Source organism: Amphichorda felina (genome assembly GCF_050947745.1).
Source record: "Amphichorda felina strain 45539 chromosome Unknown scaffold_4, whole genome shotgun sequence".
Classification (NCBI taxonomy): domain Eukaryota; kingdom Fungi; phylum Ascomycota; class Sordariomycetes; order Hypocreales; family Bionectriaceae; genus Amphichorda; species Amphichorda felina.
In genome coordinates, this window is record NW_028145046.1 from 993677 (window position 1) to 1019430 (window position 25754).

The 25754-nt window shown below is 56.1% G+C and overlaps 7 protein-coding genes across 7 annotated transcripts; 2 read left to right on the forward strand and 5 right to left on the reverse strand.

Moving 5' to 3' along the window:
• Window positions 1–332: 332 nt before the first annotated feature.
• Window positions 333–2512, reverse strand: ACO1O0_004082 (uncharacterized protein; the record flags this gene model as incomplete). Its single annotated transcript, XM_083193524.1, has 5 exons — window positions 333–373; window positions 429–949; window positions 1088–2103; window positions 2197–2275; window positions 2463–2512. 5 exons carry the CDS (start codon window positions 2510–2512, stop codon window positions 333–335), a joined length of 1707 nt encoding a protein of 568 aa, XP_083050472.1.
• Window positions 2513–5524: 3012 nt separating this feature from the next.
• On the reverse strand, window positions 5525–8592 carry ACO1O0_004083 (heterokaryon incompatibility protein Het-C-domain-containing protein; the record flags this gene model as incomplete). The annotated part of the gene is made up of 6 exons (XM_083193525.1): window positions 5525–6910; window positions 6971–7515; window positions 7566–7612; window positions 7675–7807; window positions 7870–8430; window positions 8487–8592. The coding sequence occupies 6 exons, from the start codon at window positions 8590–8592 to the stop codon at window positions 5525–5527; spliced, it is 2778 nt and encodes a 925-aa protein (XP_083050473.1).
• A 3193-nt stretch (window positions 8593–11785) lies between these two features.
• On the forward strand, window positions 11786–13418 carry ACO1O0_004084 (uncharacterized protein; the record flags this gene model as incomplete). The annotated part of the gene is made up of 3 exons (XM_083193526.1): window positions 11786–12070; window positions 12540–12917; window positions 12975–13418. The coding sequence occupies 3 exons, from the start codon at window positions 11786–11788 to the stop codon at window positions 13416–13418; spliced, it is 1107 nt and encodes a 368-aa protein (XP_083050474.1).
• A 572-nt stretch (window positions 13419–13990) lies between these two features.
• Window positions 13991–16768, reverse strand: URE1 (uncharacterized protein; the record flags this gene model as incomplete). Its single annotated transcript, XM_083193527.1, has 4 exons — window positions 13991–15263; window positions 15328–16514; window positions 16584–16670; window positions 16748–16768. The coding sequence occupies 4 exons, from the start codon at window positions 16766–16768 to the stop codon at window positions 13991–13993; spliced, it is 2568 nt and encodes an 855-aa protein (XP_083050475.1).
• Window positions 16769–17440: 672 nt separating this feature from the next.
• NGG1 (histone acetyltransferase NGG1) lies at window positions 17441–19459 on the reverse strand (the record flags this gene model as incomplete). The annotated part of the gene is made up of 2 exons (XM_083193528.1): window positions 17441–18927; window positions 19039–19459. 2 exons carry the CDS (start codon window positions 19457–19459, stop codon window positions 17441–17443), a joined length of 1908 nt encoding a protein of 635 aa, XP_083050476.1.
• Window positions 19460–20793: 1334 nt separating this feature from the next.
• ACO1O0_004087 (class I SAM-dependent methyltransferase) lies at window positions 20794–23510 on the forward strand (the record flags this gene model as incomplete). Its single annotated transcript, XM_083193529.1, has 4 exons — window positions 20794–20805; window positions 20858–21238; window positions 21299–21616; window positions 21741–23510. 4 exons carry the CDS (start codon window positions 20794–20796, stop codon window positions 23508–23510), a joined length of 2481 nt encoding a protein of 826 aa, XP_083050477.1.
• A 229-nt stretch (window positions 23511–23739) lies between these two features.
• ACO1O0_004088 (FAD-dependent oxidoreductase) lies at window positions 23740–25035 on the reverse strand (the record flags this gene model as incomplete). Its single annotated transcript, XM_083193530.1, has 4 exons — window positions 23740–24008; window positions 24081–24350; window positions 24422–24918; window positions 25028–25035. The coding sequence occupies 4 exons, from the start codon at window positions 25033–25035 to the stop codon at window positions 23740–23742; spliced, it is 1044 nt and encodes a 347-aa protein (XP_083050478.1).
• Between the last annotated feature and the right edge of the window lie 719 nt (window positions 25036–25754).

Sequence of the window (25754 nt, forward strand, 5' to 3'; positions counted from 1 at the left end):
TGTTGCTTTCCGCCTGTCAACGCCCGGAAAGCTCGACGCTTCCTCTCCGACCTGTGCTGGGGTATCGGAACGAGTGAAGACGTAGACGTGCCGGAAGATACCGAGTCCCTCCCTTCTAAGAAAGGGTCGATTTCATAGAAGCGCCTCAAAACACCGTTTCGCAGGGATTTTTATCCGTCCCGGTTTCCCTCGCGCTTTTTCAAAAGCACTATAGCCTTCCATGCCAAGAACGCCAATGCCATGCCATACCATGCTGCTTGTTGCTAAAAGAAAAAACAAAACCGAAGAGGTCCAGTCCATGTCCGGGAAGAGTGGACTGGACGCAGCCGATGCTATGAAAATGCCGGGAAAACATGCCCGAGCGCTCGCCGCCCTGTAAGACTGATTAGCTGACCGGTCATCCATATCTGTTAGGCACAGCGACTCACATTTGGGGCGATGGCCGTCCGGGTCGTCGAACGGCGCGTTCTTGGCGGCAATGGCCCGCATGCGCTCTCGGGCAAACGATGACGGGCTTTTTCGTCCCACGACAGGAGCAGTCGTGAGCTCGGAATTCTCGGGCTGCGTCGGTAATAATCGCAATGCTCGCGGTCGTTTCTTCCGTGGCCGGGGCGTCCTTGTCGATTCTGTTGTGCGTGCTTGCTCAGGCTCCTCTGGTATCGCTAAAGTCAGAGGGTCCTCGGGCACTTCTGCGGTTGAATCGGTGCTCTCCTCTGCGATCGACGCCCGTTGGTCGCTGGTCTCACGCGAATTCTTGTTCTTGTCCTGCTTCACGGATGCCATTGCCATTGGTGTGTCCGTTGATGTCACCGAGGAACTGAACAGCCGCTTTTTCCATAGCTTAATCTTGGCTTCGCCCGCCTCCAGCTCAAACTCGTCTAGGTCCACTCTGCCTCGCAGTCGCCTCAACGCTCGTTCACGGCGGACCATAGCGTTAGTGATCTTGGGGCTATAGCCTCGAGGGAGCATACAATGTTTGCACATTGGACACAGAGAGCTATTTTCGGTCAGGAATTCGTCGATGCATTCCGGATGAAATATGTGGCCGCATGGTAGCTCCCGGATAATTGACAACCGGTGCTCGAACCTGACCAGACAAATGTGGCAGTTTGGCTGGAAGTTGGTCGCGGTAGTATCAACAGAGCCTCCTAGGCTGGACCTTTTGCTCCTGATGCTGCCTGGGGGTCTAATATCAGATATGACACTGCGGCTGTCGTGGTGTCTTCTTCGGCTTTTGCGTGATCGAGACGACCGGACGGAGTGAGTCGACATGGGAGCGCCAACGGAGCTTGGGGTCACCGGAACACTGGCCACATCAGGTTCGGCGTTGTAGGTGTATAGGGGAAATTCTTTGACGTGTGATGCGGGAACAGCCAATCGTTTTATCCCGCTCGCTTCAAGGTCGACCTCGCCCGATTCGACTCGTTGCTGGAGGGATTGTCGTCGACGACGCTGGATGAGGTGCATTGTCAAGGAAACGAGCGTGATGATGAATAGCAGTGACCCGATAACGATGAGAAAGAAAGTCCAAAGGGCAAGCATGTTGGATGGATTCTTCATCTGAAGTTCAGTCCATATGCGAACATAATCGCTCGGGTTGGGCCCGTACAACTCTGTAATCTCCTGGCCGTGGGGAATTTCGGTGACATTCCCAGAGTAAAGGCTCAGCTGGTCCATCATCTGCTGACCCTCGAGGCCGGGTACGGCAAAAACTGGATATCTGTTGGCCGATTTCCAGGCGCCATCGTCATCCAGATTCCAGATGGGCGAGTCCACATCTTGCGGCTTATTGGACGAGTTGTTCGGCTTGTAGAAGACGAATGCACGGACGGGATCGAAACGAGCGGCAGCGAGGTAGGCCTGGGTACAATCAATGCTAAACCAAGGGGCAAGGGCGATCAGGTTGTAGTTTGTCGGGGGCAGGTCACTCCGGCGGGTGACATTGGGAGGGATGAAATCATATTGGAGCGTGTCGCATGAGGCGTAGCTTGTGATGTCAGGGACATAGAGGAGACCTTGTATGATCCCATCCAGCGTATCGGCATTGGTCGTGGTCAAGGTCGTAATATTGGTGCCGAAACGTTGCTCGTATGCTACCTGGCTCTGTAGGGGAAATGTAAATCAGCTATGCTCTTGCCATTTCTGGGGAGAGGCGTTGAAGGAGAGGGGGGGGGGGGGGGGGGTCGCCCAGCATACCGATAAGGCGGTGATGTTCCTAATAATCGTCGTCGGGACCGTGCTGGCACCAGCCCATACTGGGTTGCTAAAAAGAAGTCTGAAAAGGGGCGTCAGCACAAGCGCAAGTGTGAAGCCGTCGTGATAATGTCTGAAACGTGGCGCCTGGTTGCCGGCCAGTTCAAATATTCGCGGGCAGTGGCAGATGGGACGAGGGGATTCGGCCGGCGTCTCGAGACTCAGATGGGCCAAAGGCACAGAGGCATGGAAGGTGGTAGACGACAAACCCCGAAAAAAAAGCAATGGCGCAAGGGCTCGAGGGAAACCTACACAACATTTCGAATCTCGGTGAGCGCTGCGAGGCGTTAGCTGCCGGATGCCAAGACTGGGGTAGTTGAAGGGGACGTCCTTGGCTTTCCATGGCGCGTCACGTCAACAAGCGACGCAAAAGCAGGGTGAAGCCAAGCGACGGGTGCCTTGCAGGGCATTGAGCCAACTTACACATGCTTCTAAAACATATCCAACTAGGTGGCGACAGGCATGATAGAGCGGCACCGACAGCGCGACAGTAGCGGAGTCGGTCGATGCCCGTCGCGATGTGAAGAAGTCGTGAATGTCAAGCAGATCGCCAAGGTGGTGTCTGCGCAGGGCCGGAGAGGCGCACAGGCTGGGGGATAACGGGCTATCCAGGATAGTGCGGGGAGAACACGTCGACGAGAGTGAGAAAAAAGGAGGGAAAGAGAATCGGCCGTCGAGAGCGAGTGGAAGCGCGGCGACACGGGACGCTGGCAAGGATTGGGGGAGGTCGAGACGAAACGAGCGAACGAGCGAACGAACGACAACGGCCGGGCAGGCGGGTGGCACGATGCCTCCGGAAGAGCGGCCTCCTGGACCTAGGTATGCACAGCGTTGGACGAACGAGGCAACAACGGCCTACAGGTGAGCACCCGGCAGCAGCGGCGCAGGGCTGCCGACAGCAGGGAAAAGGGGGGGTGACGGTCGATGAAGGGCGAGACCGCAGACGGGCAGTTTTGCGAAGTCGAGGTTTGGTGTTTGGCGTTGGGTGGTCTTTGGGCGGGCGGCTCTAACTTGTGGAGCGTCGCTGTTGTCGGCGGAGAGATGCAATGCGAGTATTCGTCAGTGGCATCGGGGCACGAGGAGGGGTTTGGAATGGAACAGGAATGGAAGCGAAAGGGACGAAAGGGCTGACGGACTGGAGGTTTCATGGATCATGGGGGCGGGACGGGACTGGAACGGGGTGGACGGATGGCAGCGACCTTGGAGGATTGGAGCAGTTGGAGGCCCCGAGCGCCGGCCAGCAGTGGAGGTCACCGTCCACCCAGTTTAGGTGATTTCCAGGTTAGCAGTGGAGGCTGCAGGGCAGCCCGGGCACCACCCAGCAGGGCATCACCCAGCAGTGGAGGGCACCACCTACCAGGGCACCCGCTGCAATAGGTCTCACTCAGCCAGTCTAACAGCCCAGCTGCTAGCTGCACACTTCAGGCGAGCAAGGTGCCCGGAACGATAGCGCAGGTCCTCCGTAGCGCCTAGAGGGGGGGCCAGATCCACCCAGCCCCCCTGAGTCCCCGACAGGCAATACGAGTTGAGCGCTGCCCTGGCGATGACGCCCACTGCGTGCGCCTGAGCGGTCTGCAACTCATTGTACGGATATGTGCTGCGTATTACTAGTATGTAACTGTCTGCGGCGACACCAAAATTGATCAATGACGGCGCATCTCAGATTAATACGGCTATGGATACGTAGTACTCTCCTTGCGGAGGTCACATCTCCTCCTGTGATGGCGTGCTCTCCAACAACAGCAGGTCTGCAGATTGACTCCGGGACTCCCCAGGACCCTTGAAACGACTGCTCCGCAACTTGCAAGTCCCAGGCTCCCAGGACTCGCCAGGGGGGTTAAAAAAATGTGTTGAAGAAATGGCCATTAATGGCTCCCCGCTGCCCGAGTCCCGATATGTTCGGAAGCGGGCGAATCACAACCCTTCCGCTGTTTGTCAATCGCCTCCTCTACATACGATGATGTACTACTAGAAGGCTATTATTACCTAACTTCCCTACCCACGGATACTCGTACTCGTACACACAGAGTACGTGCTAGTACTCCCTACGACCTATGGATATCCATCCGTACAGGGACATTCTCCCAGACCCCACTCCTCTTGCCGAATGTGTTCCTTATCAGAATCCCAGAATGCGACAAGGGTCGCCACTAACTCATCAGTACCTACTTCATACCGAAATAGGAGAGGGAGCTATCCACGCTCAACTCCTCCTTCGTTCTCCGCGAGTACGGATACTACGAGTGTGTTTACGAGTACTCTCGTGCGTACCTGGAGTTTCCTGTACTCACTGTGCCCAGCAGGTTGCGGTTCCACGGTTCCACAGCTATTCCCGCGTTGCGGCCGGGCTGGCAGACCAAGAACCACATGGACGGAGTAAATCCGAATATTCCAGTGTCATGACTCGTCCTGTCGTCGGTGGTCGGTGGAGTGGCGCTGGTGGCAGATGGCCAAGTGGTCTCAGTTGCCGTCGGACGGCATCCGTAACCGTCAACGCCCCGACATGCCGTGGCGCTGTCAAACCTGTTCGGCTGTTCCAAACTGCCAAGCACGGCATGTCGCAAGCCGTGCTCACTGCTTGCCGGTAAACAAACGCCACAGACGCACCGCCGGCCGTTTAGGGAAATTTCCCAGCATCCTGGATATACGTCTGCTCCCCCCCGAGTCCCTAGTACGTCGTACGGGCATCGAGTGCGGCTATTAACGATTAGCACAGAGCCTCTCCCTTGATACCCGACGGCTGAGACCCGTTGATCTGATCTGGTGTCTCACCGCAGCGACGCCACATGACGTCGAGCTGCCTTAGGCCGCTCGAGCCATATGCTTCAAGCCTGAGGCAGCAATTTCCACCACACCAAGTCGGGAAAAGCTGAGACTCTGTCAGAGCTGAAGACCTCCAACACACCCCCCCTTCTGTCCAAGACTCCAGTCGAGGAGTGATTCAGTCCAATCAATCGCCATTTTGATTTCAACGAATCTGCTGTCTCACCGCGCCCATCAAGGTGGTCAAAAGCTCAAACCGACGCACGTGGTGCATCCACATTCTAGCATGGGGAGAATGCACAGAGACATCCAGGTTGGCTTCCGATTTCATTCTAGTTATATGCGACGCCGATTTTGCGAACGACACAATGATATACACTCACCCATAGCTTCATGCTACCAGAGCCATCTCAAACTAAATGAGTCGTCATCTCATCGCCGTGTTGTCTAATCAACACTCTAGGCTTCGCCGCCCCGGCAAGCTCAATGACATACAGGACGGGCCAGTTTAGTACCCATAGCCTTGCTGTCCATAACCGCCTCCACCATAGCTATCGCCGCCTCCATAACCACCCTGGCTATAGCCGCCCTGGCTGTATTCACCGCCGCCACGTCCGTACGCGAGGTCGCGCTCGTCGTCCGAGCCGCTCTTGCGGCGGCGGTGGTGCTTCTCCTCATCGGAGTCGCTAGAATTCTTGCGGTGGTGGTGGCGGCGCCGCTTCTCTTCGTCCGAATCGTTGGACTTCTGGCGACGGTGCTCCTGGGAGTAGCCCTCTCCTCCGTAGCCTCCCCCCTCGCTGCGCTGAGCGTATCCGCCGCCGTAGCCAGAGTCCTCACGCCCATAGCCACCACCTCCGTAGCTGCTCTCCTCGCGCTGGGACTGTCCGTACCCGCCGCCGCTGCCACCGTAGCCACTCTCCTCGCGCTGGGACTGCTCATATCCGCCGCCGCCATAGCCGCCACCTCCGCCATAGCCGCCACTTCCACCATAGCCGCCACCTCCGCCATAGCCACCACCTCCGTAGCTGCTCTCTTGGCGTTCGGGCTCTCCATAGCGATCTCCGTAGCTACTCTGTTGGCGTTCGACTTGCGCATAACCACCGCTCGTATACTCGGCCGCCTCCCCGCGACCATAGCCACCGCTCTCATACTCAGCCGCCTCTCCACGGCCATAGGACGAGGACTCCTGACGCCTCTCCTCTTGCTGGTAGCGCTGGCTGCTGCCATAAGATTCTTCCTCATTGTCCTGGCGGCGATACTCCTTGCGCTCGTAGTCCTTGGAGTGGCTGGACTTGGGGCGCTCCTCATCATCACCATCATCATCACCACGGCGAGAGCGGCTGTCCCTCTTCTGGTCTTCGCCAAGAGCGTCGCTGAGGAATGAGCCAGCAGCACCAAGGATGCCGCCCAGACCACTGTCCTCCTTCTTACCGCCCCCACTAAAGCTATTAGCAAAGGCGCTGGTAGCGCCCTCGATGATCACCTCGGCAGCCTTGCCAGCAATCTTGTCCTCCATAGTCTCGGGCTGGCCATACAGCTTCTGCATCTTGAGCTTGCCGTTGCACCCGTGGCCATGGCCGGTGTCGTGCACGCCCTCCTTGTGGTTCTCGCCATTTAGGACGCCATCGCGGGACAGCTTCTGGCGGTATTCCGCCCGCCGTTCCTGGCCCAGCCCGCGCCACCACTCCTTCATAGACTGGTAGATGCGACGGCGGCCCTCGTGAGCGCCATCCTCGCCAATGTCACGCTGAGCGGGATGGTGCATGACGCCGGAAATGATTCGTGTAAGCAGGCTGTCGATGTCGACCCCGTCGTCATCAATGGCCTCCATGATCTGGGGAACGACCCAGTGGACCGTCTTGGCGGCACACTGGCCAGCAACTTCATTGAGTATCTAGGAGAGGAGAATTGTTAGGGGTACACAGCTTTACGCGTTGTTTTTGGCTCCACTCACGTTTGAGAAGTGGTCCTTGGCCAGCATTGAGTGGGTGGGATCAGTCGAGCTGTCTTCATTGAAGACGATGTGCTGCTCCTGCTCGGAGGAGTGAATGATCTCGCTGGAGCCGGTCATGAGCTCATTCTTGATGTTGTTGATGAGGGGGACAATGTAGGGCGCAATGATCGAGAAGACAAAGCGCGACAGCTCTTCCTCGAGCTGCTCGATGACCTTGGGCAGGACGGGGATCTTCTCCACGGCGGCCGTGATGCCTTTCATGATCTCATCGTGGAACTCAATGGCGGGCTGGACCTGCCGGAAAGCTTGCTGAACATACTGAGTGAGTTCCTCAGGTTCGCGAGGCGAGATGGACATGTTCTCCATCTCAGCAGTATTAGCGTTAGACTGGAGCTCGTTGAGCTTGTCGCTCTCATGCTTATCTCCAAAGAACCCATCGGGGATCTTGTCGAGAAGGTCACGCAGCATGCTGGTGTCAGCGTTCTTGCTCTCATCGAGAGTACCCTTCAGCTCATCGAGTTCACTTTGAGTAAGCTTGTCCGAGACTGCCTCACCGTAAGCCTAGTCTCCAAGGTAGTACTCTAAGGTTTCTTACCTTCGCCAGTCACACTGTGGAGGAAGTCGACTCCGCCAAAGGTTCCCCTAGGCAAAAATCAGCACTGCGCTAGATCCAGTATTGGCTTGATCCTAAGAGGTCGACGTACGTGACGATGGGATAAACGGGCCCCTTAGCTCCCTCGAGTTCGATCTGAGTGTCTCGGCCAACATGGGGGAAGACGTTCTCCTCGCCAATCTCAATGAGGGCCAGTTCGCAGTAGTTGCTGTGAGCGAAGAAGTCTGCAGAGTATTGTCAGCAACCTCAGTGTGAAAAGCACACTCTTGGGTTCGGGAAGACGGACCTTCCAGGCAGTGGAGGCCTGTTCCGAGCAGACGTAGAGACTCGTAGAGGTCCTTGTCCCTTCCACTATCCTTGTACTTCCGCCCGAGCTCAATGCAGCGGCCGAGGAGGCTTCGGAGGAGTTGGGCCGAGGTCATGATGCCAACACGCTCGTTCGCAATGTAGTTCTTCATGCCAGTCTCGGGATCAATGGCGAGCTCGACCTCCTCGTCAACGGGCCCACGGAGACGGCGGTCGTACTGACGGGCATCCTCGTTATCGGCGTAGTTCTTGGGGTTGTCAATGTGCTCCTCGGGTCGGTAGCAACCAAGTCTTTCGCTGGTAACTTCGAACTCGCCGGAGCCATAGCCGAAGGTCATGAAGCCGAGGACGCAAAGGAGGAGGCGGATAGCTTCGGCCGAGACGGACTTGACCGTGCCAACATCGATGGCCTGGGAGTAGTCACGGGCCCAGTTGCCAAAGTAGGTCTGCTTCACCATGAGCTTGGAGAACTTCTTGCCGCCGTTGTAGGCGTGGGCGGCGGCAAGGCTGAGCAGGACGTCCTCGATATCACCATGGCGCCCTGAAGCCCGGAATTATTAGCCCTTGACTCTGTTTGAGCAGAGCGGTTCAACGTACAGTTGGTACCCTCAATCTTGGCAATCGAGGCAATGTTACCGGCACCAAAGGCGGCCGCGGGCGTAATGGCCCAAGCGAGGAAGAGAAAGACGGCGAAGCGGAGCATCGTGGCGGCGAGCCCAGTGCTTCAGTTTAAACAATAGACGATCCAAGCGTCTAATCCAAGGACGCTCTCAAGACGAATATGAAAAGAGATGGCAAGGCAACGCAAGACATCCAGGTGTTTCGCTAATATTTCGGAGGAAGATGGGAGGAGAAGGAGGAGAGGGGGTTAGGTCGCTTTTGTCTGGGCAGCAAAAGGAGGGGCAAAGCTGGAGCTAATAAACAGGTGACGTCGAAGCTAGCTTTTACGTTGCCGGGCAGGGAGAGCTGGTGGGCAGCTTCAGAAGCTCTCCAGACCACACGACCAGGTACAGGTGTAACCCAATGGAACAAGCCGACGCGCGTCCGGGGGGTTGCGTTCTCGCCAGAGAGCGGCTCCAGTACAATGGAACTGGGATCGCGAACAGCCAGTCGAGTTGTGAGGTTGCCGTCACAAGCCGGCAATGCGGCGCCGGCGCATGAGTTTGGGCTTGGAGCACAGCAACAAGTGGGAGACCGGAGGGGCTCACGAACCCGCGATGAAACCCCAGGGTGGGGACAGGGTCTCGGTACACGAGCCAGGCTGGTGCGGCTACCCAATCGCAAGTACCCCTCGTGGAGTCGACGCGGGTCTCTCCCAGTCCCCGTCAACCCCTCCATCCGACCTGGCCGAAGAGGGGGCCCTGCCGGTTTGGAGGGGCAGATCGATATCCGTCTCTCATGGTCGAGTAACGAGCTGCAGGAATCGCATAGTTTCGTGAGAAACCCGTGGTTTGGCCGTTTGGGGTGCTGGTCAGTTGCCGTTGGAGCTTGTGGCACTAATGTAGTACCCGTAACTTTAAACCAAGGTTCTAACAGGCACCGCTCGAATTGGAGATTTAGAGTCCATTTTGAGCTTCATTCGGAGCTTCATTCGGAGCTTGCCCAGTACGAGATAATCTTTCAACCATGTGGGTTTTAACATACAGAATACGGTGGAACACCTTCGCCAGGAGGTTACCTAGGTCATTGGAGCACTTGCTGTGAATTACTTGTGAAGTACAATTAATCCGTTTTTTCCCCCGTCAAATATTCCAATACCACCGATCTTAAGAGAACGTTATGTGTACATGGATGTTAAAAGAGGTAGAATAACGCCACCCACCAGGTTTGAGCCCAAGAACGGATACAGAAAAGCTATCCCGTCGAGAACAGATAAATAATAGCAAGGAAGGCAAGTCGAATATCGAAATGACAATGCAATAGCCACCATCGCGAAACACAACCGTCTTGGGTACAGCCAGTCGAATCCGAGCTCCCACAGAAACACTACCCTAGAGCCGCCAGGCGAGCTCCCTGGCTAAGATGTTTCCTGGCAGGTGATGTACGGAAGGATTCGATGAAACACAGGCTAACTTCAGGCCAACGACGGGACAGAGCTCCAGCGCTGATTAGCGCCCAAGTCATGCAACGGGAGCCCATTGGCACCGTACCATTACTGATCAGGCGGCTTGAAACTGAAGGTTACCTGTGTCAGCGACATGTCCATCCCGTGGCGTTCCAGGTTGAGGTCGAGCTCAGTCACAGTGAGGGGTGGGCCTGAAACTCCCACCGTGCTGAGATTTACACCCGACCTCTGCGGGAGGAGTCGGTGCAACGGCAGCACCACGCTGAGCCATTGGCCTGCCCAGGAGCACATAAGCGCCCAATTCCGTCCTTAAGCTGGTGCGCTGCCGACGATGGGTTACGGGCGTCTTGATGACATCTAGGAGCTGTTTGGAAACTGGCCACTCTACGACAGGCGTAGTATAGGCTTTCGATATTATTTAAGGCTGCGGCAAGCGGGCCATTAGTTTCAACATCATGCCTCACCGGCACTACACTCGGATTTTACGGACGCTCGAGGCCAGCTAGGTACTTTGGAAGTATTGACTAGAAATGTGAGCAGATGCGGGTCCTCTGAAGCAATGGGCTGGACACCGATCGGACAAGTGGGCGTTGAAATAGTGCAGTCAAGTGTGCGGGTGGTCTGACTGGAGGACGGGTGGGTGCGCGACCAGCTCCAAGTGAACGGGGCTCTGTGACTCGCAAGTTGGGGAGCGAACAGAAACCACTGCGTTGTTCTTTCGGGCTGTGAGGTGTGGAAGTGGACGCTGTGGTCGCTGAGGCCCGGCGCGTTCTGGGTGTGATGGGAGACGAGCGCTGTGGGAACCGTCGTGGATCCTTGTGCACGCTCAGTTCGGGTCTCTCAGCCTTGTAGTAGGTGCGCTGAGGACAGAAAGATGCCTGTGGTGAACCACTGGGCGATGTCCTGGCTTGGGGGGCTGGCGGGAATGTCAGAGAGTCGACTGTTGCGTAGTGTGGTGTTTTGGGGACGTGGACGAGAAATGGGGACCACTAGGTGCTGGTCGCGACCGCCTAACCTCCCAAGCTCCAGGTTGCACGTTTGACGTCTGGCGGCGGGGAAAGAGGAAATTTTCACGGCGCATGCATCCTCTGGCAGAAGGCTGGGCGCTGTTAGGTTCCAGGTTGGGGGCGAGCGGGGTCGATGGCCTGCACAGGTGGCCGTAGCCTGGGCAGTTCAGGCAAGGCTCGAATCCAGCCAGAGCCAGAGGCTTGCAGGGCAGTGCAGCAGTGCAACTGCCACATGCGCGCGAAGCACCTGAAGCGGACCCAACCTGGGCGCTGTGCGAGCCGCCTGAGTGGCCTGACTGGTCAGAGGGACTGGAGGCCGGGTGCTGGTCGCTGATGCTGGTGGGCGGGCTGAGGTGCTGATTGCACACAGGCGTCCCGTGGTACAAAATCACCCAGCCCCCGAGATTTTCTCTCCCCCCCCGCGTCCCTTCAGCACCTCGTTCCTCCATTCTCCCCCCCAAAACACCTCAACTAAATCCACCGCATCGCTGTTCACAGGCATCTCAGTGCACAACAACGCCAGAGCCTGCTAAAACGACGCGCTGCAAAAATCTCATATAACCCTTGCCCACTCACCCTCAACTCATCGCGCGAACAGCCCTTCCACTGTTCCAGCGCAGCTTCCACCAGCACTCACCATCCCAATTGCCCCCCGCCAGCGCCTCCAAGCTCGCTGCTGTCAAAACAACTGATCCCGCACGCGTCACACCCAGCGCCCAGGACACCAGTGGACCTCAATAGCACAGCATCTCGCCACCAAACCTCCCAACGTCGCATTGATACCATCCATTTATACAGGTATTCCTCCACCACTATTCGCCGTCATGCCTCGTCCCTCTGCCAAGAAGGCCGCCGAGGACAAGAACAAGGTGCCTGCGCCCGTCGCCGCCGCTCCCCAGATGCCTCCTCAGCCCATGATGCCCACTGGCATGCCTCCTCAAGGCATGCCCATGCAGCATCAGCATCAGCATCGGCCTCAGCAGCAGCAGCAGTTCATGCCTCAGGTCCAGATGCCCCAGCAGGCTCCCCCGCCTGTGGGCGTTCCCTCGATGCAGCCCCAGCCTGGCCGAACCGTTGACGCTGAGAGTTTCGTCACGGTTAGAGATTCGGTAAGACTCCTTCTCACACAATCTCCTTCTCTATGTATCATACACGCTGCACCTGGAAAGAACTGGTGCTATCGTCGCCATTCACTGGGGGTATTTGCGCGATTGCCATCAGGGTGACGACGCGTGGTGCTACGGTAATGGTTCAGACGAGGATGGGTTGAGACCTCCAAGCTCCTACCCATCGCGTCTCAATCCGACCAGTACCCGTGTTTAAGGCGTGAAATGCAATTCCATGCACTTTCTGGAGCTTGAGGTCAAGCAGCCTTAAAATTCTTCACTCGTTGTCCAACACGCGCGCAACGTACACAGGACGCGCTCTTGTTTACACGGAGCTTGCCCCACGTACCCGTTGCAGCTGAGGAGCTTTCGAGCTCTAGTGGGTCAACAGGGGTAGCTCCGCCACCAAACTCACTCTCACTGCTATGATTTAGTACTCTCTAGTAACGAATGCTGTGCTAACTTGTACTAGGCTGTGGGCCGTCTCACCACCATTCTTGAGCTGCTGCGCAGCTTCACCACCGACTACATCCGCCAGACCAATCTGCTGCTTGGCGAGCCCACCGCCGATGGTGGTCAGGGCGACCTCCTCTCCAACTTTGAGAATGCCGCCGCCGGGCTCATGGGCCACCCGATGGCTGACATGGCTCCTCCTGTTGAGGAGAAGAAGGAGCGCAAGAAGCGTACTCACGACCCTGATGCCCCTAAGCGCCCTCTGACGCCGTACTTCCTGTACATGCAGAGCGCTCGCTCCATCATTGCTAACGACCTTGGCCCTGATGCCCCGAAGGGAGCTGTCCAGGAAGAGGGACAGAGGCGTTGGGCAACCATGAATGCCGAGGAGAAAGTGGTGAGTTACAGCCTGCATCCTATTGAATGCTCGAGCAGTGAGTGCTAACCTGTTCAGGCCTGGAACCGTGCCTACCAGTACAACCTCCACCTGTACAATGCCAGGGTCCATTCTTACAAGGCTGGCAACATGGATGCCAAGAACATGACCGACGAGGAGGCCCAGCGCTACGCTGACGCCAACGAAATCCCCATGCCTGATCTGAAGAAGCAGACCGATGGCGCGGCCAACGACCAGGATGCCATCGCTCAGCAGCTGCAGCAGGTCGCTCATGCGCCTGTAGCTGACCTGGCCGTTGAGACCGAGACCAAGACGCCGAAGAAGAACGCTGGTGGCCGCAAGCGTAAGAGCGAGGTTGCCGCTGACGCCGACGTGTCCAAGATCTCTACCCCCGCCCCCCCTGCCAGCCCGGACAAGAAGCGCCGGCGGACGTCGGGCAAGCCGCCCGTGGAGGCGGAAGAACCTAAGAAGTCTGGTCGCAAGAAGACTAAGAGCTCCTAGGGACCCGACTCGTGTGATTCTTCGAGGAGCAGCCCTTCTAGGGGTCGTTCAAGAACCCATCGGCGTTCGAGGAGCCGAAAGGGAAAAAAGTCGTCCAAATGAGACAATATTGGTTCCCTGCCGATTGGATGCGGAATGCTGGTTTGGACTTATGTGCATGCTTTGTTTTATGTTGATTCGGTGTTTGGGGCGGCTATTCTGGGTTCGAGGTACTGGTTCTTTCTATGTAGGAGGAGGTCCGGCGGATCAAGGGGAGGCTGCGGGCATATCCAGCACAGGTCATGGGGAATGGAGCCACGCGGCGTGTGTCCATGGCTTTTTATAAGTTGCATGTTTGAGCCGAGCACGAGGTCTCTTCTTTGACCTCACCTAGTATTATGATAGCAATGATTGAGTATTATACCCATGCGTGGACTACGGTATCATACTATTTGTTTTTGATGTGATTGAAATTGAGCTGGGGTATGAAAGTGTTTGGATATCTGGACATGGCTACTAGTACTATGATAATTCAGAAGCTAATTGGGATCTAAATGCGCAACTGCCATTCGCTTGTTGCCGCACTGTGCCTCTTAGTAGACATAGAAGGCCTGCGACAGTGGCAAGGTCTTAGACGGCTCCGCCTCGCACACGACCCCGTCCGCCTCGACCTTGTAGCCCTCCGGGTCGACCCTCATCTTGGGCATGACGTCGTTGTGCTTCATGTCGCTCTTGCTGATGTTCCTGCACCCACGGACGGCCTCGACACGCTTCCGCAGGCCGTACGAGGCGATAGCGCCCGTCTCGATGCTCGAGGCCGAGACGAAGAGCACGCTGGTCTCTGGGACCATGGGGGCGAACATGGGCCGCGCGATGATGGGCTGGACGGTAGGGATGGAGGCGTTGGGATCGCCCTGGGAAGATATGGTCAGCCTGGGGTCCGAGGGTTTCAGAGGATGGGAGGGGAACTTTACCATTTGCGCGGAGGCGATGAGGCCGCTCTTGATGACGAGAGAGGGTTTGGTACCGAACCAGGCGGGATCCCAGACGACAATGTCGGCCAACTTTCCGACCTCGATGCTGCCGATGAGATGCCCGAAGCCCTGGGCGATGGCAGGGTTAACTGTGTACTTGCTTATGTATCTCTTGACCCGCAAGTTATCGGCCCCTGTGCCTTCATCCTCCTTGAGGGTGCCCCGCTGGACCTTGTTCTTGTGCGCCGTGTTCCATGTTCGCAGGATGACCTCGCCGCAGCGGCCCATGGCTTGCGAGTCGGAGCTCATCATGCTGATGGCGCCCAAGTCGTGAAGCACATCCTCTGCCGCAATGGTCTCGGCGCGGATGCGGCTCTCGGCAAAGGCCACGTCCTCGGGGATGTTCTTGGAGAGATGGTGGCAGACCATGAGCATGTCGAGGTGCTCGTCGAGAGTGTTGAGTGTGAAGGGCCGGGTGGGATTTGTGGATGAGGGAAGGACATTAGGATGCTCGACGACCGAGATGATATCGGGCGCGTGGCCACCGCCAGCGCCCTCGGTGTGGTACGTGTGAATAGTGCGGTTCTTGAAGGCGTCAATGGTGGACTCGACGAAGCCCGATTCGTTGAGGGTGTCTGTGTGGATGAGGCACTGGACATCTAGCTCATCGCATACGCCCAGACAGGTATCAATAGCGGCAGGTGTGCTGCCCCAGTCTTCGTGCAGTTTGAGGCCGCAGGCGCCAGCGTTGACCTGCTCACGGAGTGCCTCAGGGGCACTGTCATTGCCCTTTCCAGTGATGCCGATGTTCAGGGGTAACCCATCGCAGGCCTGGAGCATCTGGCGCATATAGTGCTTTCCAGGAGTGCACGTAGTGGCACTTGTACCGGCACTGAAGCGATTGTTAGTGGGACATGTCATTGAAAATAGAGCAAGGCAGGTGGTTGATGGCTAACCTTGGTCCGACGCCACCTCCAAGCATGGTGGTGATTCCCGAAGCGAGGGACTCTTCAGCCTGCTGAGGGCAGATGAAATGGATGTGCGTATCAATACCACCAGCAGTGATGATCTTACCCTCCCCAGCAACTACGTCGGTGCAGCTGCCCACGATCATGTTGGGCGTAACTCCGTCCATGACATCTGGGTTACCTGCCTTGCCAATGGCCGTAATGATGCCGTTCTTGACACCAATATCAGCCTTGTAGATACCTGACCAGTCGACGATGAGAGCGTTGGTAACGACCATATCCAAGACATCGGCGTCTGGGCGGCCAGTAGCCTGGCCCATGCCTTCTCGCAGCGACTTTCCGCCACCAAACTTGCACTCATCGCCATAGAAGGTTAGGTCACGCTCGACCTTGACCCATAGGTCCGTGGTACCTAAGCGAACGATGTCACCCGTCGTGGGGCCAAACATGGTGTTGTAGTCCACGCGGTCCATGACAAACGGAGTAAGAAGCGAGGCATCGGCGGTCGGTTCGGGAGTGTGGGCGAAGCCGGCCTTCTGAAGTTTCTCGACAATCTCGCCGACGCGCCAGAGCTCTACACCCCCAGTGGCTAGGTGGTTGCCTCCGCGAATGACCTTATTGCCCCCAATCTCGACGAGGGTGACTGTCTTGGTGTCTCCAGGCTCAAACCGGACAGAGGTGCCAGCGGGGACATCCAGTCTGTAGCCGTACGACTTGGCGCGGTCAAAATCGAGCTGCGGGTTCGTCTCGATGAAGTGATAGTGCGAGCCGACCTGAATGGGGCGATCTCCTGTGCTCGTGACCTTGAGCTTGATCCTCTTGCGGTTCTCATTAATGGCCACTTGGCCCTCGACGGTGATGACGGCCCCTGGCTGGTTGGCCGGCTTGTACTCGGCAGGATCGGAGGGCGGGAAGAGGTCATTGTCCGGCACGGGGAGGAAACTCCCGTAGAGTGCACGGTTCAAGTCACCGTCATCGGTGCTGATGGGATTGTGCACAGTAACGAGGTACGTGCCCGAGGGAAACGTGCCCTCAACCTGGATCTCATGGAGGGTACTGCAGACCTCTGGGAGGACGTGGCGACGGCCAAGCATGGTGGACCCGATCCCCATAAGCTCAGCGACGGTGTGATTGCCATCCCGGATGAGCTCCTGGAGGTTACTGGCGATGAGAGCCTGCCAACTTGGTCAGCGCTGAGGTTCGACTCGCAATTGTTGCCAAGGGGAAAGAGATGCGGAAGATACCGTGGCTTCAGCATAGTTGAGCTTGACTCCCCGTGCCAGTCTCCTCTGGGCGAGGAAGCCCAGCTGGGAGATGGCAAGTTTGTCGAGCTGTTGGGGGGAACTGCCATGTTAGCCCACTGCAGATCCATTAGTCCTGGTGGACCACATTCCAAGACAATACGCACCTCCTTGGGCACTAGACGCATGTTGATAGTGACGGATCAGACATGCATGGAATCAACTGGCAATCCTGTGCAACCCTGCAAAACGACATGAATTTGAAGGTGAGGAGGACGAGATGGCGGGAGCACAGATCCCTCAGCGGAGTTGGCCGCCGTTACCTAAACTCGAGGTAAGAGCCAAGGAGCGATAAACCCCACTGTCAACCTGGAAGTTAGTCAAGTTATCAACCGTTGGCGTACGATAAGCCTCTCGATGCCCATTGCCCAATGAAACCCGCTAATACTCAATGGAGCATACCTAGGTACGTTCCGTTCCAATTGGCAGGTTCTACTCGTACTATTTAGTAAAGTGCTCTCAGTAGAACTACAACATGTCTCAAGTGTTTGGTCTAGAACATACTATTTCCGTTGTCCTAGAATGCTACCTATACTTATATAGGTAGGCGTTGGAAGATTATTCCTTATCTGATTGGTTCGAATAGGTATTGTCTCGGGCTTTCAAACATGCAGTAGCAGTACTAACCCTCCCCCCCAAACCCCAAACCCCAAATCATGCGCCATCACTACTGGCTACTCGGTACTCCGCACCAAGGTATCCTGTCAGTCCCGACCGTTGCCATGATAAGTATCAAAGCCGTAACGCCGCTCCTTATCCTGTAACGCCAACCCAAGCCACTGTTGCCATGCATCTTCTCATTATTCGCCCTCGACCTCCTCCTCCCACTGCTCCTTCTCCCGTTTCATGTATTCCGACATCTCGGTCGGCTTGAAGATGGAGCTGTCTGGGTCTTCTTCTCGCGGCACCTTGCCCACAGTCTCGTCTGTGAAGATGGCTCCGATAGTGCTGATCCACCTCTTGCGACGCTCCATCAGCGTCTTGGTCAAGTCGCCAATGCCAGGTCGCGCCGTCCCGGCCGCCCCACCTCCGACAAAGTGGCTGCCACCGCCCGCTCCGCCGGGGCGCTTTGCCTTCTTGCTCTTGCCCATTGTCCGTGTCCGCTTGGTGTAGGCCGCCTGGACTTGCGAGTCCAGGTCTTCCAGGATCGTCGAGTACTCCTGGTGGGCCATGCGTTCCCGCACCAGCTCCGTGAGCTTGGCCTTGCGCGCGCCGTTGATAAGCATCTGCTCCCTCAGGCGTGACTGTAGCTCCCGCAGCCTGCCTGCGACCTCGTCATCATATGCGCCGTCGTAGTCGGCTTCAGCGCCTTCTGGGGGTGTGAAGCCGATGTACCTGAGCTCTTGCTTGAGGCGCTCGTCCACCTGGTGATAGTCTAGCTTGGGATAGGTTGCCTTCTTCCAAGCCTCAGTGGCTGAATCGGGCATATAAGTCGCAGGGGCTAGCGGCTCCGGTTTCTCCTCGGCATTGGCGCCATTTTGATCCTCGCCATTGATACCACCGGACATGGCGACATCTCCGTTGGTCACGCCGTTGGTGGTCGGTTTATCGTCAGCCGGCTGCACCCTATGCTCCGGCCGCAGGGCCGAGAGTAACCTAGAGGCTAGGGGCCCGATAGAGAGCCCATCGGTCTCGGCGACTGTGTCGTTCATATTCTCGATGGTGCCACGAGGCATGTTCGGTGGCAGCTTGTCTGGTTGCTGTGGGGCATCGAGGGACATGGAGCCGTCCTCATCGGCCCAGACTTCGGTGTAGTGCCTCTTGCCCCGCTTGGGCATCAGAAATGGCGCGGTGCGGTCCCCCCGCTCGCGTAGGAAGCCGAGATCTTCCTCCGAGAATGGGCGAAAGTATGGCTCAATGTAGGATGCGAATGTGGTGAAGTTGATCTGGCTGCTCGGTTTCGCATTGCTGAAATCCTTGTCTGGCGGGTCGCCAGCGATAAGATCGGAGAGATCGCTATGGGGATAGACGGCGACAGAATATATCTCCTTCTTTTCCTCTTCGGACATTCCCGGGTGTGTCTCGCGGATTTCGTAGATGGTAGGGTCGGGAAATGTGGACGGGTCCTCGCCAAAAGTTTGATGTTGAGGCATCTCGCGGCGAGGAGGAGCACCCTCGTCATCGGAGCTTGATGAACCCTCTTCCTCTTCCTCCTCCTCTTCCTTCTTGGCCTTTTCGTCAACCTCCATGGCTGAAGGAGAGCGTGCTGCGACAGGCGACAGCGAAGAGCTTGCCGAATCGTGGTCGCGTGAGTGTTTTCGCTTCTCTCGGTTCGGTGATGCTCGTCCTGCGGAGATGATCTGTCAAAAAATGGAACAAGGACACATGTGACCAGCAATGAGGGAAAATAAAATAGAAATCTGAACTCAAAGTGAGAGACACATGGGATTTAACTTACCGTGGCTGCCTGCATCAGGCGGTGCCAGGGAATCGGGGCCCTTCTTTTTCTTGTTCTTCAGGCGCTTTCCTTCGTGCTCAGGGACATAGTCATCAGGACGCTTTTTGCGCTCGTCGGCAAGGAAGCGCATGCCGCGATCGTAGAAGTTGGAGCGCTTCTCCATGACGCCGACCAAGTCCTTGAGCTTGGCGAGCATAGCGTCAATGCTCCGGGAATCCGGCACTGCGGCACTCGAGGCCCCCGAATCAATGAGGTCATCGTACCCAAGCGCATTCTGGAACAGGATGACTCGAGTGTTGAGGAAGTCCGGGTCGTAGGGCTCCTGGGAAGGGAGGGTGGTGGTCGGCGCTGGCGTCGAAGTGCGGCTCTGCTTAGGGATGGCGGAGCCGCCTTTCTTGCTGGTGCCTTTCTGCGACGGCATAGTGACGGCGCGTCACGGCACTGATGGTAGTCAGTGCCTCATACAGCAACAATGATGCTGCTGGGAGGCTGTTGATGGATCGATTGAACGGTCGTGGTTCTCGCGACGTCTGACGGCCCAGTGCGGCGTCATGATTGGCGTCGCATTCACACCCACGCCAAGACCTCAAGGGCGGGCCGACGGCTTGATGTTATTCCGCTCCCAACCGATGGAGCTGGGTAGTGACAAAAAAAGGAACAGAGACGGACTTGAGGGATGTACTAGTAGCTATCGTTTTGTTCAATGAAATTTGTTCTTATTTGATAACAACATAAACAGTGAGTATAAATTTAACGCGTGATTCTTTAGGATCCTCCTCGCACCTTTAAATGAGTTTATTACTGATTTGCGCACTTCCCTGACAACTACATCTAGTGGGTTGCTAGTTATTTTGTCAATGAGGTCTCTTGTTATGCCCAGGCTTGAAGTCACACCGATGGGATGAAGGGTATCATGGCCAACCGTACGGGCTACGTTGATCTGTTTGCTAGAACATTTCGGCTAGATTATATCACATCTATAAGAGCACGAGGATGCCTGTCGCCGAAACGCTCCGACTCGCCTCAGGATGTTGCTCCTTGATGCATGTGGCAGCCACGACCCATCCAATTGGTACCTGCCTGAGCTCACAGCTCTCTGTAGGTATGTACCTAGTAGGTAGCTAAAGTGGGGCTAGTTGCACGTTGTCCCCCCACTCCCCCCAATTGTACAACGTTAAATCCTCCAACTTGATCGAGTCCCTGCATCAGACTGCATCACCCAAGGTGGTGAACCAAGGCGGATCTCACCCCCTCTCTTCTCTCATGACCTAAGAGGGGGCCCATTTCTTGGGTTGTGAGCCCATGTTTCCAATTTGAACGCATCCCATTGGCTCTCCCGACCGTCGCCAGCAATAACTCGACGAGCATCTTCTCTACCGCCCTGTGGCATGGCTTGCGAATGACCTAGGCTATGAGCACCTTAAGACATGTGCCGTAGTGATTGGCTCACGCGGCTCCTGACCGCGGGGATTCTTGGGCCCAATGTTGAGGCTGGCGATGGTGAGGGAAGCCTACGCCTTCAATGTTACCTCTTAACTACCTTGCTCAGAAGTAGCCAGTGGCCTGCATCAGCAAGACCAAGTACCTCGACCTCATGTATACACAGAACGGAATAAAGATGATTCCCTTCCCAATGTCGTGGCTGGCTTTTCGTCGTCCTGTAGTTATCTTCTTCGACTCTGAGCGACTTCAACACAGCTCCGAGTTGCGTAGCCAATTTACCACAGGTTCACTCCCATAAAATGAGAGAATACCATGGCTTTTCTTGTATGCCTCCCCTACTCTCCTTGCATATTGGCTATGCTGACCAAGTATCTAGGGTGGTAACATTCCTAACCTGCTGCCCTTGGGCACTGATGCTCAACCCCTCTATGCTGGAATAACAATAGCCGTCATCGCCAGTGTCTATATCTCTAGTCTTGCATCCAAGCCTGACGGGAAGCAAATAAAGGCTCTCAGCCTGCTCAAATCCTTCTTCCTCTTCTTCTGGTCCTCCTTCGTCAAACCGCACCAAGGCGGCCCCAAGGGCACGCAGCAAGATGCCCTTGAGAGCTTCTACAAGAAGCAGGCATGGGCTTATGATGTCACTCGCGGGATTCTCCTCCGTGGGCGAGAAGAAATGCTGGCGCTTGTCGCCTCTCAGTTGAAGGCCAAGCGGGAAAACAACACTGAGGGGTACAAGAAGCGAATCTGGGTTGACGTATGTGCTACCCACCCATCCTCCCCTTTTCTGAAGGGAACACCCGGTTGACAAGTTCAGATTGGTGGTGGCACGGGCTTCAATATCGAGGCTATGGCCGAATTTGTCAATGTCCCCGAGTTCTTCTCTAGTGTCTATCTCGTCGACTTTTCTCCCTCTCTATGCGAGGTAGCTCGGAAGCGTTTCCTGAGATTGGGCTGGACCAACGTTACGGTTGTTTGCGAAGACGCCCGCAAGTTTCGATTAGAGGACTATGAATCCGGCGTGGAAATGACGCCAAATTCGTCGCGGCCTCCGTCGCTCAGCTACTTCAAACAAAAATGTCCAGAGCACGGGGGCGCTGACTTGGTCACCATGTCTTACAGTCTGTCCATGATTGTAGGTTATAGAACCCCCCAACAAATCCTTACTCCCGTTCAATAATCCCTTGACTGACTTGGATAATACCTAGCCCGACTATTACTCTGTGGTTGAATCGGTGGGATCTCTACTGACCCCCCAGGGAATCATGGGCGTGGTCGACTTCTACGTGCAAAACCAGGTTGACTACTCGTCCCGAAACTACACGGGAGGTCTTGTTGACCGGCATATCAACTTCCTGGCGAGGAGTTTTTGGCGAGCTTGGTTTGACCTCGACCGCGTTGGGCTCGAGCCTAGTCGTCGGGACTATTTGGAGTACAAGTACGGCACGGTCCTAAGCTTCAATGGTCGCAATCGCGCCCTGGGTTTCATCCCCTACTACATCTGGCTTGGATGCCACAAGAAGCCATTCTCGCCGTCTAGTCTGCCTCATGAGATCATCGAGCGTATCGACGCCCTGGCGACCGAGTCTCCTTATCTATACCCGGCGAACCAGGGCGATGCCCTCACCCTGGCCATCGAGAGGACTGCCCCTGAGATTCGCTCCAAGGCCTTCGTCACGGCCATCTCGAACCTTTCAGCCAACCTGCCACTGCCCGCGTTCTTTTATCAGAACCACCACTGGAGAATCTACTACGATGATCAGCTCCAGAAGCACAGGCAATTCAATGACGAGTACATCTACGCCTTCACTTGGGAGGATACTCGCGTCGATGCCCGCCTACTCAACCTCGGTTCTGAGGACAAAGTCATTGCCATCACATCTGCCGGCGACAATATTCTCTCCTACCTCACGCAGGGCCCGGCCCGTGTCCATGCTGTGGATCTGAACCCGACGCAGAACCATCTCCTTGAGCTGAAAGCAGCCTCTTACGTTGCCCTCGAGTATGAAGACTTCTGGAAGATTTTTGGGGACGGCAAGCACCCCAACTTCCGCGATATCCTCATATCCAAGCTTTCACCCCATTTGTCAAGCCGAGCTTTCCAGTACTGGCTCAAGAATACCCATGTCTTCCAGAACTCAAGGGGCTACGGCCTCTACGACACCGGCGGCTCTCGGCACGCCATTCGCGCATTCCGCTGGGTTGCACGTCTCTTTGGTCTTCAGTCTGCGGTCAAGCAGATGCTTGAGGCCAAGACCTTGATCGAGCAGCGGGAAATATGGCGAAACAAGATTCGCCCCGCCCTGCTATCTAAGCTTATATGCAACCTCGTCGTCTCGCAGGAGAGCTTCCTCTGGTCTGCTCTCGGCGTGCCTAAGAACCAGCTTGCTATGATCGAGGCCGACCACGCCGAGTCGGACGCTGTCATGGGCCCCAACCCCACGGCCAGGAACACACGCTCCCATGCCATCTGGCACTACATGGTTAACACTCTTGACCCCATGGCTGAGGATACACACATTGCGTCCGACAACCCCTATTACCACGTCTGTCTCGCTGGCAAGTTCTCGCGGAAATGCCATCCCGACTACCTTAGCCCCCAATCTCACGCCAAGCTCTCCCGCCCGGGCGCTCTCGATGGTCTGCGCATCCACACGGATGAGTTCGAAGAGATCATCTCACGAATTTCACCCGGAACACTCACCGTCGCCGTCATCATGGACAGCATGGACTGGTTCGACAATGGATCGACTGCTGCAGCCGCGCAGGTCAGAAAGCTTAACCGCGCGCTCCGGACGGGTGGGCGTGTCCTCCTGCGCTCTTCGGCGCTGAGCCCCTGGTACATTGAGGTGTTCAAGGCACACGGCTTCATGGCGAGACGCCATGGAGCACGCATAGACGGCGCATGCATCGATCGTGTCAATATGTACGCTAGCTGCTGGCTCTGCACCAAGGCGGAGAACCTGCCGCCACCCACGCCCAAGATGGACCGCGTTGAAGGACCCGAGATTACGAGTCTGACCATCTGATCTGGTGCTGTAGAGAACCGAGGAACCGTTCAACACCCCACCCCCTAAGATACGGCTGTTATCGATATAGCATAAAACATGGGACAATCTAAAGAACGGGGGAACGGAAATAAAGAACACTTAAAACGCAATAATGAGATGACTGAATCCCCAAGACATTCAATTATAAATTGTAATCTGAGATAAACCTGGTGCCAACCAATGCGGAGGGATTTCCTCACGGATAGCTTTACACTGTCTCTACCTTAACGGCTTTAAGCGTCTCGTACTCCCTCGCAAACCCCGCTTTCACCGTCTTGCTAGTCAACAGTTTCTCATAATTCATGTTCCTTTGGCCCTCCTCTACCGAAGCCAGGACCGCCTGGCGTCCACGCTCATACACGTCTTTGTCATACTCCCCCATGACCTGCGCGCGGTCCGCGCCATCACGGATGCTCACGATTGTTTCAACGAGCTTTAGCGCATCCTCCATGCTGTGGTTGAACCCCTGGCCGCGGACTGTTTTTGTGTAAGTGATCTGAGATAGAAGCCTTGCATCGTACATAGTTTGGGCGAGTGCTGATGACTTACAAGGCATCATAACGTGGGCGGCGTCGCCCGCCAGGGTCACGCGTCCCTGGCAATTGTCCCATGGCTCCGGGATCCAGTACCTGAGCTGATCGATGGCGCAGACACTGCCCTTGGGAACCCACTCGGCGGCGGAACGGAACGGCTCACAGAGCCGCTTGCTCCTTTCCTTGAACTTATCAAGCGCCTCGGCGCCCCGGATACCGTGCTCCAAATCTTCTCTCCACACTCTGAAGTAGTAAAACTGCCACTCCGCGGGATCGTTTGACTTCCCTACGTCGGATACTGGTTTCTCTTCCGGGTTAAAAAATGGGACTTGATGTTCAGAAGGGGGGTAAACTGACCTGCCAGCCCGCCGACTCCCTCTGGACCGTATACCATGTGCCACACAGGGTGTGGCTGGCGCACAAAAAGAGCCTGTTCGGGGGTCTCATATGTCGCTAGGACTAAGGATATAGCCCACGGGGATTTGACGACGGCTGACTTCTCTTCGCCGAGCAGTTGGGTCCGGATGACAGACCTTGGTCCGTCAGCGCCGATAACAATATCCGCTTCATGGCGTGTGCCATCCTCAAAGATGAGGGCAACGGGACCGTCACCTGCCGTCTCGATACGATCTAGTTTCTTGCCATACTCGATATCCAGGCCATGGGACAGGACTCTTCGGAACCGCTTGCGGGAGATGAGGCGCATCCAGGTTGGGGGGATGTGGAAGAGTGGTTTCCCTGTGGTGTTGCCGAAGCATGGGAGGCCAGGTGGGTATTCCTCCTTGTAGAAGGGATCACAGAAGGCCTCAGGGAAGATGTCCTGGACGTCTTGGGGCATAAGGCTACCGAGAGTACTGAGTCCCCAATGCAGCAGTATGGTCCAGTCTCTTTCGCGGAAGTCTAGAGAAGGGTCCCTTTCATACACAACTACTGGTATGCCATTCTGCGGACAGTTGAAGCGACTGTTTCATGGGTTGAGGGAATGGGATGGGAGGTTTACCTTCCGAAGGCCCTGAGCAGTTAGGAGTCCGGTCAAGCCGGACCCAATTACGGCCACTCGTGGAGCACTCATTTTGGGTTGTCACTCTATTTGAAATCGTCAGGTCTGAAAGATTGTGATCGGGAGCTTTGAGGTGAGATAACACCACCCGAGGGCTGGGGCCATATATATAGCCACCTAAGCCACCTATTTAGAAGAGGGGTAATAGAAGGTAGCTTTCGATTCTCGTTCTGAATCATCCACGGTCACTATCGGTGGACGGTATCATGACATTCCTGTTGTCCTGCAGAGCTTGAGGGTACGCGGGTGGGCGAGGGTTGCAGTTGGTCATTCACCTGCACGACCTCTGTTGACCGTAGCGTTCAGGCCAGGAAATTCTTCTCCTGCTCATCTTCTCTGACCCGGGCTACCTCCCGCGTGACCCGAAGGAGTAGGATGACACCATCACACTCCTAGGACTCATCGAGGACTCGGTGTGCTTGATCCAGCATCGCAAACCCGACAATCTGGTTCAGCGAATGGAGAGGGAGATTGATGAGCTAGCGGGCACAAATAATTGGCTTCAGGCCCCGTGCTGTCCTTCCAGAAGCGGTTTCCCGCATAAAACGTTGGTTTGGTATCACATTGTTCTGAATTAACACTTCGAACGGCTGACCGGTTCCCCAGAAGGGGAAAAGGAGGGGGGGAGGG